Below are 14,610 nucleotides of genomic sequence, written 5' to 3'. Positions count from 1 at the left end.
TATTTGTTTTATCTACTGAGTACTCTTAAATTTTATTGAGCTCTGTGGATCATGGTGAGATCTATGTTCATTTCTTCTCAAGGGCTTTCTACTTTTGTTTTGAATTTCATTTGGAGAAAGTTATTCAGACATAATACTTGATTTTTCTTTTAGTCTTCATTGAGAATCTCTGGTGTAATTTTTGCTAGGTATATTTTAGGAGAAATGATAGATCTAATCAATGTGCTAGACATCCTGTTCTGTTCTATTCTATTCCATGCTATTCTATTCTTTTTTCTTTTTTTGGAGAGTGGGAGGGCAGAATAAATACCATTTATATTTATATTCATAGATATTTGTAAAAGCACAGTCTATTTAAGACTGAAATTTATTCTAAATTTATTAAAAAGAGAAGAAGAATAAACCACAAGTAATTGGGTTCAATGATGCCTATTCTGCTGAAGTAATTTTTTTTTAATGAAAAGCCATGTAGATGTGAGTGTAGAGAATTTTCTCTGTCTTATTGCTGATTCTAATTTCACATTTGAGAATTAATTGATACATTGTATCAGAGGTGAAATGCTCCCGGTTCGGACCAGATCGCTTGATCCAGTAGCGATGGAAGCGGGTGGTTCGGAGAACCAGTAGCAAAAATTCCTGCCCCTCCCCTCATGCCCAGCTGAGCCGCACAGTCATCAGAGGCTTTTTTTTTTTTACTTTTAAAAGCATTTTTTCTACAACCTCTTCGGCTGAAAAAATGCTTTTAAAAGTAAGCCTCTGATGATCGCGCAACTCAGTTGGGATCATAAAAGGCTTTTTTCTTTTAAATGCCTCTGACGATTCAAGCTGAGTTTTTTAAAAAGCCTCTGCCGATCAGGCAACTCAGCTTGGATCGTCAGAGGCATTTTTTAAAAAAAACAACCCTTTTTTTCTTTTAAATGCCTCTGACGATCCCAGCTGAGTTGCCTGATCGACAGAGGCTTTTTAAAAAAGCCTCTGCCGATCAGGCAACTCAGCTGGGATTGTCAGAGCCTTTTGAAAGCATTTTTTTACTGCCTCTTCGCCAAAGAGGTTGTAGAAAAAATGGTTTTAAAAGTTAAAAAAAAATTGGCCACGCCCACCCATTCACATTACCACCACCACCACCACCAAGCCATGCCCACAGAACCGGTAATATCAAATTTTAGATTTCACCACTGGATTGTATTCAGTGGCTGACTGAATTTTATAGCTCCAAAAGTATTGTACTCATATGAAAATTAAAAATTTAAGAGAACTTAAATGGTGTTCCAGACTAATTTCCATTATCAGGGACATTTTCCCCAATCTGGAATATCTCTCTGTAAAAATTATTAAATGTAATGATTATTGGGTGTAGTTTTGAAACAATTTATACATTAGTTCCATGCAGAGTATATAAAGTAAGAAATGCAGATCCAATCTTTTAATTATTACTGTGATATAATATTTGCATCTATCAGTTAAAAATAATTTAAGACAGAAATTTACAATTAATGTAATTTTCTAAGAACAATCATTTCTGAGTTAGCTGTTTTCTGACGGTTGAGCTGTTTGAATTGAGGGGTGGTTTTGTGAACTTTATGGTACTTGTTATTTACTTTGTGCTGATCTTAATGTGAAGCACGTCTTTGTACATAGAAACCATTGTCTTTATTGACAGAAGTCAAAGAGGTACATCCTCATGTGACTGACTGGTTCCTAGGATCTGGGAGGTTGCTATCTTGCTCTCCTCACTAAAATAATAATGCCTCAAACAGCTTAGTAACTCTCTCAAAGCACTTTTTAAAATAGGAGCTGAACAATAAGCATATAATGAATTAATTTCTTGGAGTTTCTACACTATATAATAAATGTCAGGGTTCCAAGTAACACCCCCAACGAAAGAAATCTCCGAGGCTTGGATTTCCTCAAAGTTAATGTTTTATTAGAGATGTCATATTGGCACATCTGGGAAAACCCGAATTTGAAAGCTTCCAGAGTTTTCCTCACCCAAAGGAAAGCTCAAGTCCCTGCCCAATACCCACAAGTCCATCATATGGTCCAATCAGAGCACCGTCTCAACTGGAAATACCTTTCAGTTCCAACCTCCCAGGTGGAGGGCAAGATGTCCTTGAACCTCTGAGAAAGGAATGTTGTTATGACTATCTGCCCCCCATGCTCTACACATTCCCGCCTCCCAATTTGCCACAGTAGTAAATGTGGCAGGTCTGAAGGCCCAATACGTAAGATGGCTTCCAGGCCTGACAGGCCGTCCCCTTCATCAGGAAAGGATGCCCTGAAACGAGAGTAGCAGAGTGGTTAATGATACAGTATACTAACCACCTCTCCCTCCCCGAGAGGGACCCTTTGGCTTATCAGGGAATTTATCATGGAATTGTTTTACTAGCCTATCTGAGTTAGAAGCAACTGCTGAGTAAATTGGTGTGTGTATTATGTGTTGTGTTGTATTGTATATTATTCTCTTCATCTTTTCTTGCCAGTAGCCCTAAGTCAAAACAGGAGGTGATGGTCCGTCCCCCTACAGTGATGTCCCCATCCGGCAACCCGCAACTGGACTCTAAATTCTCCAATCAGGGTAAACAGGGGGGTTCAACAGGCCAATCCCAGCCTTCTCCATGCGATCCCAAGAGTGGGGCCCATACACCAAAAGTGCTTCCAGGACAAGGAGGAAGCATGGGGTTGAAGAATGGGGCTGGCAATGGGTCAAAAGGGAAAGGAAAGAGAGAAAGGAGCATTTCAGCCGACTCGTTTGAACAGAGAGATGCTGGAACTCCCAGTGATGAATCAGAAATCAAAGGTATGTTAATATGCAAAAGTGCAGAAATATGGATAACTTTTGATTTTGATTGAGAGCTTCTATTATTGATCCTCTTCCTTTGCTTTAACAATGTACTAGCCCTGAGCTGTAAAAGCAGAGCAAATTAATAGGAATATGTATTAGTTATAAGGTGAATTGTTTCATAGATAGGATCCTAAAAGTGTACACCCCCCCCAAGACAAGACAAATGTTTAAGTTTCTTAACAGACTTTTTCTTTTTCGATATACTTAAATGGAAGGCATATTCCCTTGGCCAGTAACATGAGAGTCTCAATGGGTTCCTACCAGAGGACTCTTGTCTCTGAAAAGAAAAGGTCTATCTTTCTGTATATGTGAGGGAGAAATGTTTCTTCCATAGGTTTAAAGAGAAAACCTTCATTTTACAAACATTTACTAAGGAGCAGTTACTGAATTCAGAACTAATATATTTTACAAGAAATTCATTTTATAGGGTCTGTTTATATTTATCTCAGGAATGCTGCTGCTGAATTTGTAGTAGTTCGGTTTGTGTGTGAATCCTGTGGCCTTTTCTGTGGAATTATTTTTAACCCAGTATAACCTGTTTGCTAGTGCTCTCCTCAAATACAGTCTGTATTCACACAATTAGCCCAATTTAGAGTGCTGATGCTGATCTTTAAAACCCTAAAGGGCATAAGGCCAGAATGTTTAAAGGCTTGTCCTCTTTCATTCTAGACTGCTGTTTCCTTACGTTCTAATGGAAAGATTTTCTTTCCACATGTTTTGTTATGATTGGGTAAATTATATTCTCAGAATTCCCAGTTCCAGAAAGCTTAACTGGTAGGATTTTATAAATGAAGGATTGTTCTTTAGGAAACAAATGCACAAAGTATATTGAGTGGCTTCAGATACTACTTCTCTGCTTGCGGTAGGCATGCCTAGTAACTAAACAGTATGAGTTCGGTTGATGGGACTAATTATACTGCCCATTAACAATTAGCCGTGAGCTGGGCATGCTTTTTCTGTTGGCTCTTTCATTGATATTCTGTGGCTTCCAGCTCCCCATGCTCAACTCTATACAACTGTGTGAGCAAGGGACATTTCTATAATAGCAGCATAAAATCAGTATAAATCCTATAATAGCAGTATAAATAGGCTTGGCCAGTATCCAATACTTTCTAGTATTGAATATCTTTCTAATACGTATTCATGTGTGCAGGGGTATTTCTCTAATTATATCAAATATATATGTTTGTTAGATTGAAATCATTTTTCTTCTTGGAAGTCACATATCCCATTTTTCCTTCTATAGTATTAGTATAGATTGGGATAAGTGATAATGTAACAACCATTAATAGTGATATTTTCCTTGAATGCTGTCTAGTTTAATTTTTGTATCTCTGATGAGAATTCATTTTTTAATTTATTTAAGATTGTTCTGCACCCAGAATTATTTGCTGGGATGAATGCCCATACAAATTAAATAAATAATGATTAGCCCAAAGTCAACAACCTACTATAGTAGACTTGAGCCTGGTTCTCTCAAGTCCTACACAGGACATCCTACAGTGCACATTGGGAAGTTGTTTCTAGTTTGATGCCTCCAGATTGCATTGCTTTGAACCCCTTTGCCTGTTTGAGACTTGGTAACTATAGTGTACATTGAATCTCCAAGACAAGATATGCATAACTATGTACAGAATCAAAGAGACAAGGCTGAATTATTTTTATGAATATATGGTAAATTTGTAAGTTATTCTTGGAACACTTATGTTTCACCTTAAATTAATATTTTAGAAGTTTTTATCTTCTATTAGGTATCTAATTAATTTTTTTGTTATTGTGTAATGGATATGAGAATGATCTTGATGGACAGGGGAAGAGATACTGCCTAGGAAATGATCAAACAAGATAGGGGAGACCCTGGAGTTGCTTAATACTCAAAAACAATCTTAAGACCCACCTTAATGGATCAGGTGGTTAAAAGTGAGAGCAGGAGATTTCTAATTTCAGACTTGCAAGATTCTGTTATTGTAGCCTTAGAATAAAATTGAATTACCTCATCTGGTCATGTTTCCTGTCTGGTTTACTTGGGAGGGCTGATACGTTGTTTATAAATCTTATCTTTGGTTTATTTGACCATTTTAAATTTGTAGCCATTTTAAATGTTGAAAGCTGTTCTTTAATGTATGCATTAGAATGTCTGAGTTGAATTTTTAATATTAATTGATCACAGGTCCTCATCAACTTACAACCAAAATAGGTGCAAAATTTCAATTGCTAATCAAAGCAGTTAAGTGAGGTTTGCCCCATTTTATGCCCTTTTTTTGCCATAGTTGTTAAATAAATCACTGCAGTTGTTAAGTGAATCATGTGGTTGTTAAATGAATCTGGTTTCCCCCATTGACTTTGTTTGTCGGAAGCCAGCCTGGAATGTTGCAAATGGTACTCATAAGATCCAGGGACAGTGCAATTTTCATATATACATGCCAGTTGCCAAGCACCTAAATTTTGATTATGTGAGAATGGACTGCTGCAATGGTCATTAAGTGTTGAAACTGGTCATAAGCCACTTTTTTCAGTGCCATTGTAGCGGTCACTAAATTAATGGTTGTAAGTCAATGACTGCCTATGATTTGCTTAAATGCCAGCTATTCATAAGCATATTAAGACTATGGAACCATCTTTCCCCAGTGGGGTTGGCCTGCCCCACACACGCTGGCAAAAGGGCCTTCATTAGCCAAGGAATGTCAGCTGTGGAATTCAAGAGAATAGCTTTCTCTACCACAGCTCCTGCCTTTGGAACATCTTGCTACAGGAGATAAGATCCACCTCCTCTTTTAGCCTTTAGGAAAGCCTTGGCTATACCGACTGGCATGGAATCCTTAAGGAGAAACTACTGGCTGGAGGTGGTTGGTACACTAACAGAGAAGGTTAACTCAACTCTCTCCTCCAAACCTTTGTTTTTGTTTATTTTAATTTTTATGTAATTTTTGTAATTTTTTATAATTTATAAATTTATTTATAACTGTTATTATAAGTTGTTTCATCCTGATGTAAGCAGCTCAGACTTGCCTGAATTGAGAGATGGATGACAACTAAATTTGATAAAAATAAACGAACACAAACGTTGACACAAATGCCCCACAGCTTTAGGAACCAATAGTAGCAGTAAAGGAAACTAGAACTTTGCATTTTGAATCTGTATTTTCCCCATTGACCTATTTGCTTTATTTTCTTTACTTTGCCACTTTATATGCCTGAGGCAAGAACCATGTTGTATACTTAATTTTTTGCAGTATTTTATAATCCCCCCTCCCCCCGCTTTAATATTTAATAATAGTTGAATGTTAGGACAGTGTCGATTCCTTACACAATATCAGTATTCAGTTTTTCAGTGAGCCAGGAATTTCTTTTGTACTTAGACTTTAAAAAATCCTGTTGATTATAGTAATATTCATTATATATATTATTTGGTGCAGACTACAAAGAGCAGCTGCTATCTTTGTTGAACCATGAACCTCATTTTGTGTATTACCTATCCCAAAAGTTTTGTGAAATAGTTATTTCTTCCAAAGCTTTCAGCTAGATACCATATTGCTTGGGGTGTTCCCTAGCTTCAAGGCTTCTACTAAGTAACATCAATAAATTATTTTGTAGAAGCAGGACAGCTCCCTCCCCCCAAATTCTGTTTTACTTAAATTAAAAGTGGGCTATTGAAGAAATTAAAACCTACAGTCTACTCTTCAAAATAGAACTCTCTTCACTTTTTTCTTCCTAGATCTTGGTTCTGCTGAACATACAAAATCACAAGATACATCACATACAACACACTCCATGGTTCCTTCAAATAGTTCAGTTCCCCGGTCTTCCACACCTTCCCATGGTCAGACTACAACTTCAGAACCAGGAAGCATACAGAAGACTCCATCCAAAGTGGTCTATGTTTTTTCAACAGATATGGCTAACAAGTAAGTGGATCCATTTTTAAATAGTAATAAATAAATTAAAATTATAACGATAAAATATTAAAGTAAAAATGGAATAAAAAGAAAAATAGAATTGCAGAAAAGAAAAAGAAAGATAATGAAAAGGAAGAAAAAAATAATATGGGAAAGACAAAAAAAATAAATTATAGTTTCCCCTTCATCACAACAAATGTAAACAATTTTAGTGGCTTATTTTAAAATACAACACATGATCTCTGTTTCCCATATCCTATCTCTTATCTATGAACAAATCCTTAATATCTCATCCTCAAAACCTGATCAGCAAAAGTCCATTCAGTATAACTCAAGATAACATACCTATTTTAACCTTGATCAAGTAAATCAATTTTATATTCCTTTCGTTTACTTTCAGCAATCTGGATTTCTTTCCATTTTTTGGTCGCTTTTCACAGAATTCTTCATAGTTATGACAAGCCTCCTTTGTAAATTCTATACAGGAAAATTATCAAGGTCTTTGTCAGGCATAACCCCAAATATGACAATGAAATCCAATTGAATCCTATTCTTTATTTGCTTATACCTAACAAACATAATATTGCCTAAGTAAAGATATAACCTTCTAACATTATAGCTATATCCTGAGAGATTCTGGAGTGTGAATATCCTGAACTTCTTCCTCCCTCCTCCATCCAGTTTAGGACTGCACAGTTTCATAATTTGGGCTTCTGTCTGGAATGTACTGCCTCTTCCCTGGGAAACTGGTGCTACTGAGACACCTCATCCCAGTGCACATTCCATCACAGGTTTCTTTACATAGGATAATCTTCATATTTTGATTATTGCCGTCCTGTAGAATAATGCCACATTTGTCTTTTTGCAGGTTGTTCTTAATGAGAAGTGACAGCCAGTCATAGCTTACTGTTATAAATATATCTGGTGTAATTATTATCTATAAAACTATCACATCATATGTGTGGTACATATTTTTCTCTGAGTTGAAATAGGTTTATTGTAAGAAAGCTAAAAATACTGTTCTTATGATAGTGAAATATTTGATATCCCCCTCTATATCCCAGTGCAGGATTTAAACTGATAACTCTACCACGGAAGGGCAGTATTAGTTTAGATTATCATTATTGTAGAACTTGACTGATTGAGGAATGTGTGGATGGATGAAAGCACAAATGGAAAAGTGAAAAAGGCCTAAAGAATGGAGATTACTGAAGAAAATTGAATTAAATTAGTGAAAAGAAGACTTGATTAAGATCTATACTGTAAATGACTCAAGACAATGGGAGGAAGGCCAGCACATCCAAAATTGTGTTGTGTCAGTTGAATGTCCTACCTTCATGGATTGAAAAGTCAAGAGTTGAGGCTTCAGTTATTATGATTGTTGTTCTCAAGGTGAAGCAGTCAATCTTTGCATCTGCAGATGCCAGCATTCAGAGATTGATTAGCAGTCAGCATGAGAAGCAGCAGATACAGTGGCAGGAATATAACAGTTCTCTTACCACTATTCAGCAGGAAGGCTAGAGGTGTAGCAAAAGGAACCACATGAAGAACTGCAAAGGCAAAACAGGGTGGAAGGATCAGGAAGTATGGACAGGCGTGTACCAGACACACAGGGAAACAATAGGAGTTACTAGGCAAGGACTGGGTCAGCCTGGTTTTGTTCAAGTACTGCAGCTCAGAACATTGGACTGCTGGGAAGATTGGAGGAAAGGAGGGGAAGAGTGAAAACTCCCTGAGTGGAAGTAGAAAACAAAGATTTATCATTTGATTGAGATAATGTGGGGGCTAACTTCAATCTGCGTGAGAGCTGGATGGAAGAGATTGGTCAGGGGAAATTATGTTAGGTAGAGATAGATAAATTTAAAGATTAGGTCAATTGTCAAAAGAGGGAGATTCTCTGGAGAGATATTTGTAGTGGCATGTAACTCTTGGGAAAACTTGAAATGGGAGGGACTGCAGAAATTAATAGAGAACCTGGTAAGGAGGAGAGGATTATGGTTGTAATGAGAAGAGAGGAGTTTGATAGGATATGGGTGAAATGAGTTTTACAGGGCATTGGAAAATTATGGCCACTTTCTACTTCTGTGATTTCTTCCCCAAATGTTAAGTCAAGGTGGTTAGAACTTGCGATCAAGTCAAATGTCAGATCCACTTTCAATAAATCTATCACTATACATGATCTAATTGTGAACAAGAGGGCAGATATTATATATTACTGATAACTGATTGGTAAGGATGTGTTCTGTGTCTGAGATATGTTCACTTGAGTTTCTGGAGCTGTATTAGCCTTCATACTATATTTAGGCAAGGTAGGAGAAGTGGCAGTCATTTTCTGTGAAACCTTGTGAGAAGCACTATTTTGTATGTGACTGGAGACCTTGTTTGTGTAGTAAGGGTTGTGGGAGAAGCTAGGAATGCTACTGCTCTACTGTTGAATTCCAGTTCAAGTTGCTAGTACTTAACAGTGAGTTGGTTGTTGATTCCCTTGTCCTTCTGATTCTGATTGATTTCCATTCACTGTCAATGAAGCTAGACTCTAAAATTCATGGCCATAACTGGTCTAGGTTATCATGGCCCTAATCAAAGTGATACACTAGATTTGGTTTTCAACTCAGAACAGATGGTATGTGTTGGTGGAAAACATTTCCTTTAGCAGCTTGTCATAGATTATTCCAATAACTTGTATTGGGTTAATCAGGCCCAACATTTTCTGCAGAGAGAATGGTCCAATTAAAATGGTCTCTATAAGTTCCTAATGGACTTGACAGGCTTATAAAGGCATTTGGAAATTTATGAATGATTGAATGGGAAGTTCTGTTGGGCATATAGTCAAGCTTTGGGATACCGAAACAATGCAAATGCTTGATATGATTGCTCCTGAGTGACTTCTATTCGTTGGTTCTAAGGGATTACTTTGTACTTTTAAGGAATTCCCTGAGATGAAATGGCAGAAAAGATACCAAGAATGACAATGTAGGGGGAAAAGTGAACATAATTGAATGTGGATACAAATTTAGCTCTGAGCCATCATTGCAGTACTAAAGGGATTAAGTGTTGTTACTTCTCTACCATTCTGCATTTTTTAAATGACCTGAATCCTGTTGAGTAAGGTTGGGTCAGAATCAGGAATGAGCTACTGTGAATGCATTTGTGGATAGAGTTACTCATTTTTGCACAGTGTTGGGTTGGGAACCAGTCTAAGGAGTTGGCCGAGGTGATGTCCTTGAAATTGCGAATCTCCAATTGACTAGAATCCTTGGTAAAGTTACTTCTGCTACTTGTGAATTTGATCCCATCTTGGCCTGTGTAGCTACTGTGTAGAATGAAGGTCTGAGTGTCAGTAAATGCCTTTTTAAGAAATGTCTTGAAAGATGTGCTGGTATGACTCCTGCTTAAGAGGACTTCCCTGAACCCACCCATGTTAAATGACTATTGCCTAGTCATCATCCTTTCCTTTTTACAGAAGTTTGTGACAAAGGATTCTGGAGCAAGCAGATTATCTACCCCTGTTTAGTTCTAGTCATAGAAGTTATTGTTTGATCTCTATGGAAAGATTTGGAAGCAGAAAACATATCTCTTCTCCTGATGCTTCTTTCATCATCCTTCAATACCACTGACCATGTATTGTTCTAAGTTGCCCAGTAAGAGATGTGATAGAAGTCTTGACCTGACTGGGAAACTGTCAAGATTTATATGTATGAGTGAAAACATAAGATATGGTAATGGATTTGTAGAATGATTTGATTATAAGTATATATTGCTTTGTTTGACATTATTCAATTGGAGCAGCATAGTAGTTATAAATAAAGCAAAACATGTTTTTGATATATTTATCAATTGTCCTTTTGGGCTATAAGAATTCAGTTACAGAAGGAAACTTGAATTTTTATGGCAGAGAAAAACATTCTAAATGATGTCTTAGATGCATCTGTTTTGTTTTCCTCAGGGCTGCAGAAGCTGTATTGAAGGGACAAGTAGAAACCATTGTCTCTTTTCACATTCAGAACATCTCTAACAAGGCAGAACGAAACAGTGTATCCTTGGTAAGTAACTTGATAAATGGAGAAGAGAATGGAGAACAGAAAGCTGGGCAGAAAGTTGTTATTTGTGCTCCCGTGCATTTTTTCCAGCTACGAAAAGTGCTGTGCAGTTTTGTCCTCATTTGCCAAAAGAGTCAGACTTGCTTTCTATAGCTTGACTTGGGTGGGTTACTTTTTGTTTTGGTTCAGGTAGAGAGAAAGTTCTGGCAGATGGGAGGCATAAAAATGTTGTAGCTCTAAAATAAATTCCTCACCTTCAGAAGTTGAACAAGATCAGATGATAAAATCTTATGTTTGTGAAAACCATCTTTGATCAGTTTCTAATTAACAAGAGCCATGTGAAATTGTTTTCTTCAGAACACTCAGCTTCCGCCTCTCCGAAATGACACAAAGCCTCAAGTTCCATCACAGCTGCCTACTTCTCAAGAACAAACTCCTCCCCAGAATGCAAAAATGCAGCAGACTCCTCCCATTCCAGTTCCAGCACCAGCACCTAAATCTACTAGTTCTTCTTGCCCTATTGACCAAGACAATCCTGGCCTAGAAAGTAATGTGATGCCTGCAGGAAGTCCTGCTAACTCCACTCCTCTACAAGCTGAAGGATTTGGGCAAACTTCAACTCCCAATAATCGAGCAGTTAGTCCAGTTTCCCAAGGTAGTAATAGTTCCAGTGCAGATCCTAAAGGTCCTAACCAGCAAGTATCTGGAGGAGATCCACCAAACATGGGTGAAAATCCAGATGGGCTATCCCAGGAACAACTGGAGCATAGAGAACGTTCGTTACAAACTTTGAGAGATATTCAGCGAATGCTTTTCCCAGATGAAAAAGAATTTGCTGGAGGCCAAACTGGGGGGTCCCAGCCAAATTCTGCAGTTCTGGATGGTCCCCAAAAGAAATCTGAAGGACCAATACAGGCAATGATGGCCCAATCTCAAAGTTTAGGTAAAGGGCCAGGACCCCGGACAGAAGGAGGGGCTGCATTTGGTTCCCAAGGGCACAGAGACATGCCATTTTCCCCAGATGAAGTTGGACCACCATCCATTAATTCTCAGTCTGGTCCTATTGGACCAGACCATCTGGATCACATGACCCCAGAACAAGTAGCCTGGCTGAAATTGCAGCAGGAGTTCTACGAAGAGAAACGGAGAAAGCAAGAGCAAGTTGTACAGCAGTGTTCGTTACAGGACATGATAGTTCACCAGCATGGACCACGAGGATTAGTTAGAGGCCCCCCACCTCCATATCAGATGACCCCAGGTGATGGCTGGGGGCCTGGAGGCCCTGAACACTTTCCTGAAAGCATAACAATGCCTCACTCACTACCTCCAAGAGGCATGGCCCCCCATCCCAATGTACCTAGCAGCCAGATGCGACTGCCTGGATTTTCTGGAATGATAAACCCTGACATAGAAGGTCCCAATGTCCCAAACACCACGGGTAGACCTGGGCTTTCAGGTGTTCCTTGGCCAGATGATGTGCCAAAAATTTCAGATGGCCGCAATTTTCCTCCTGGGCCGGGTGTGTTCAGTGGTCCTGGACGAGGAGAGAGGTTTCCAAATCCTCAAGGCTTGCCTGAAGATATATTCCAGCAGCAGTTAGCAGAAAAACAACTAGGACTTCCTTCTGGCATAAGCATAGAAGGAATTAGGCCTGGCATGGAGTTGAACCGGATGATTCCCCCTCAAAGACACATGGAGCCTGGCAATAACCCCATCTTTCCACGTATGCCAGTTGAGGGACCCATGAGCCCTTCTCGGGGAGAATTTCCAAAAGGAATACCACCTCAGATGGCAGCTAACAGAGAGTTGGAATTTGGGATAGGCCCCAGCAGCATGAAAGGGGATGTGAATCTGAATGTCAACATCACTTCCAATCCACCAATGTTACCTCAGAAAATGAGGGAAGCTGGAGTGGGTCCAGAAGAAATTATGAAGATGCGCCCAAGTATCTCAGAAATGCTCCCCGCTCAGCAAAAAATGGTTCCCTTGCCATTTGGTGATCATCCTCAACAGGACTATGGAATTGGCCCAAGACCTTTTCATCCTATGTCTCAGGGCCCAGGTGTTGGTCTCCGGAATCATAGAGAGCAAATAGGGCCTGACCAAAGGACTAACAATCGTCTTAGCCACATGCCACCACTACCTCTGAACCCCTCCAGTAACCCAAACAGCCTCAACACAACTCCTCCGGTTCAACGCAATCTTGGGCGCAAACCCCTAGATGTCTCTGTTGGTGCCAGCCAAGTTCATTCTCCAGGCATAAATCCACTTAAATCCCCCACAATGCGCCAGGTTCAATCTCCCATGCTGGGTTCTCCTTCTGGAAACCTCAAGTCTCCCCAGACTCCCTCACAGCTGGCAGGGATCCTTACTGGTCCAACTACAGCAGCCGCAGCTGCTTCAATCAAATCTCCTCCAGTTATGGGTTCTGCTGCCGCTTCACCTGTCCATCTCAAGTCTCCATCCCTCCCTGCACCTTCTCCTGGATGGACTTCATCTCCAAAGCCCCCATTGCAGAGCCCTGGAATCCCCCCAAACCACAAAGCATCTCTTGCTATGTCTTCACCAGCCATGATGGGAAATGTTGAATCAGGTCAGACTTATTTTTTCTTATGTCTTTTTGATCAGTAGTGTCCCTTGTTTGTTTCTAAATTGTTTTGCTCTGATGCTATTAACAATTGCTCAGCAGTTGAGCAGGTCATTTTTTTTCTCTCTTGAGAATTTAGTTGTGAGCATACAGTCTCTTTGAGTTCTATGGTTTTATGTATCAGGACATAGTAAAAATCATCTGGTCTTTAGCAGTTCTTAACAGTAGGTAAATAGATGAACAACATGTGACATATTACACCATGTCATTTATTTTACAAAAAGAAATCCAAAATGGAGAAGCCGTGTGTGAAAAACTAAGTACACTTCATGAGAGAATAGCTTGAGGAACCATCTTTAGCAACAATAACCTGAAGTAATCATTTTTTGTATGACTTATCAGTCTCTCACATCATTATGGAGGAATTTTGGCCCACTCTTCTTCAGTTTCTTTTCAGCTCATTGAAATTTGTGGGTGTTTATTTTATGCACAGCTCTCTTAAGGTCCCACCACATCATTTCAATTGGGTTGAGGTCTGGACTTTGACTGGGCAATTGCAACACCTTGATTCTTTTTCAGCCATTCTATTGTAGATTTGCTGGTGTGCTTTGGATCATTGTCCTGTTGCATGACCCAGTGTCAGCCAGGCTTTAGCTGTTAGACAGGTGTCCTCACATTTTACTCTAGAATATCTTTGGTATACAGTAGAGTTCATGGTCGACTCAATGACTGCAAGGTGCCCAGGTCCTGTGGCTGCAAAACAAGCCCAAATCATCATCTCTCTACCACTGTGCTTGATGGCTGGTGTTTGTGCTGATATGCTATTTTTGGTTTTCACCAAACATGGCATTGTGCATTATGGCCAGACACCTCCACTTTGGTATCGTCTGTCCAAAGAACAGGGTTCCAGAAGTCTTATGAGTTGTTTAACTTTGAAAACCTAAGCCATGCTACCATGTTCTTTTTAGAGGGAAGAGGCTTTCTCCTGGAAACCCATGCTTGTTCAGTCTTTTTGTAATTATATTATCATGAACTTCAACATTTAACATGCTAACTGATGCCTGTAAGTCTGAGATGCAACTCTTGAATTTTTTGCAATTTCTCTGAGCATTGCATGGTCTAATCTTGGGATGAATTTGCTGGGACATCCATTCCTGGGAAGATGGAAAACTGTCTTGAATGTTTTCCACTTATGAATAATCTTCCTCATTGTAGAATGATGGACTTTAAATTGTTTGGAAATGG

At 39.0% G+C, this 14,610-nt stretch overlaps 1 protein-coding gene across 2 annotated transcripts in view; it reads left to right on the top strand.

Moving 5' to 3' along the window:
* The window catches only part of BCL9 (BCL9 transcription coactivator), a 34,612-nt gene that overhangs the window by 221 nt on the left and 19,781 nt on the right, over positions 1–14,610 (top strand). For both annotated transcript variants that reach the window (XR_011600342.1, XM_070942677.1), the window contains exons 2-5: positions 2,481–2,797; positions 6,558–6,747; positions 10,685–10,781; positions 11,136–13,371. Coding sequence is in view for 1 of the 2 variants with exons in the window: in XM_070942677.1 (XP_070798778.1) it covers positions 2,481–2,797; positions 6,558–6,747; positions 10,685–10,781; positions 11,136–13,371 (2,840 nt within the window). In the remaining variant the exon portion in view is untranslated. The remainder of the gene's footprint in view (positions 1–2,480; positions 2,798–6,557; positions 6,748–10,684; positions 10,782–11,135; positions 13,372–14,610) is intronic.

This window comes from Pituophis catenifer, unplaced genomic scaffold (genome assembly GCF_029215685.1).
Source record: "Pituophis catenifer annectens isolate HBS135680 unplaced genomic scaffold, rPitCat1.0.hap2 SCAF_4, whole genome shotgun sequence".
Taxonomy (NCBI): domain Eukaryota; kingdom Metazoa; phylum Chordata; class Lepidosauria; order Squamata; family Colubridae; genus Pituophis; species Pituophis catenifer.
Note: the sequence above shows the minus strand (reverse complement) of the source record. Positions and strands in the feature narration are given on the sequence as shown.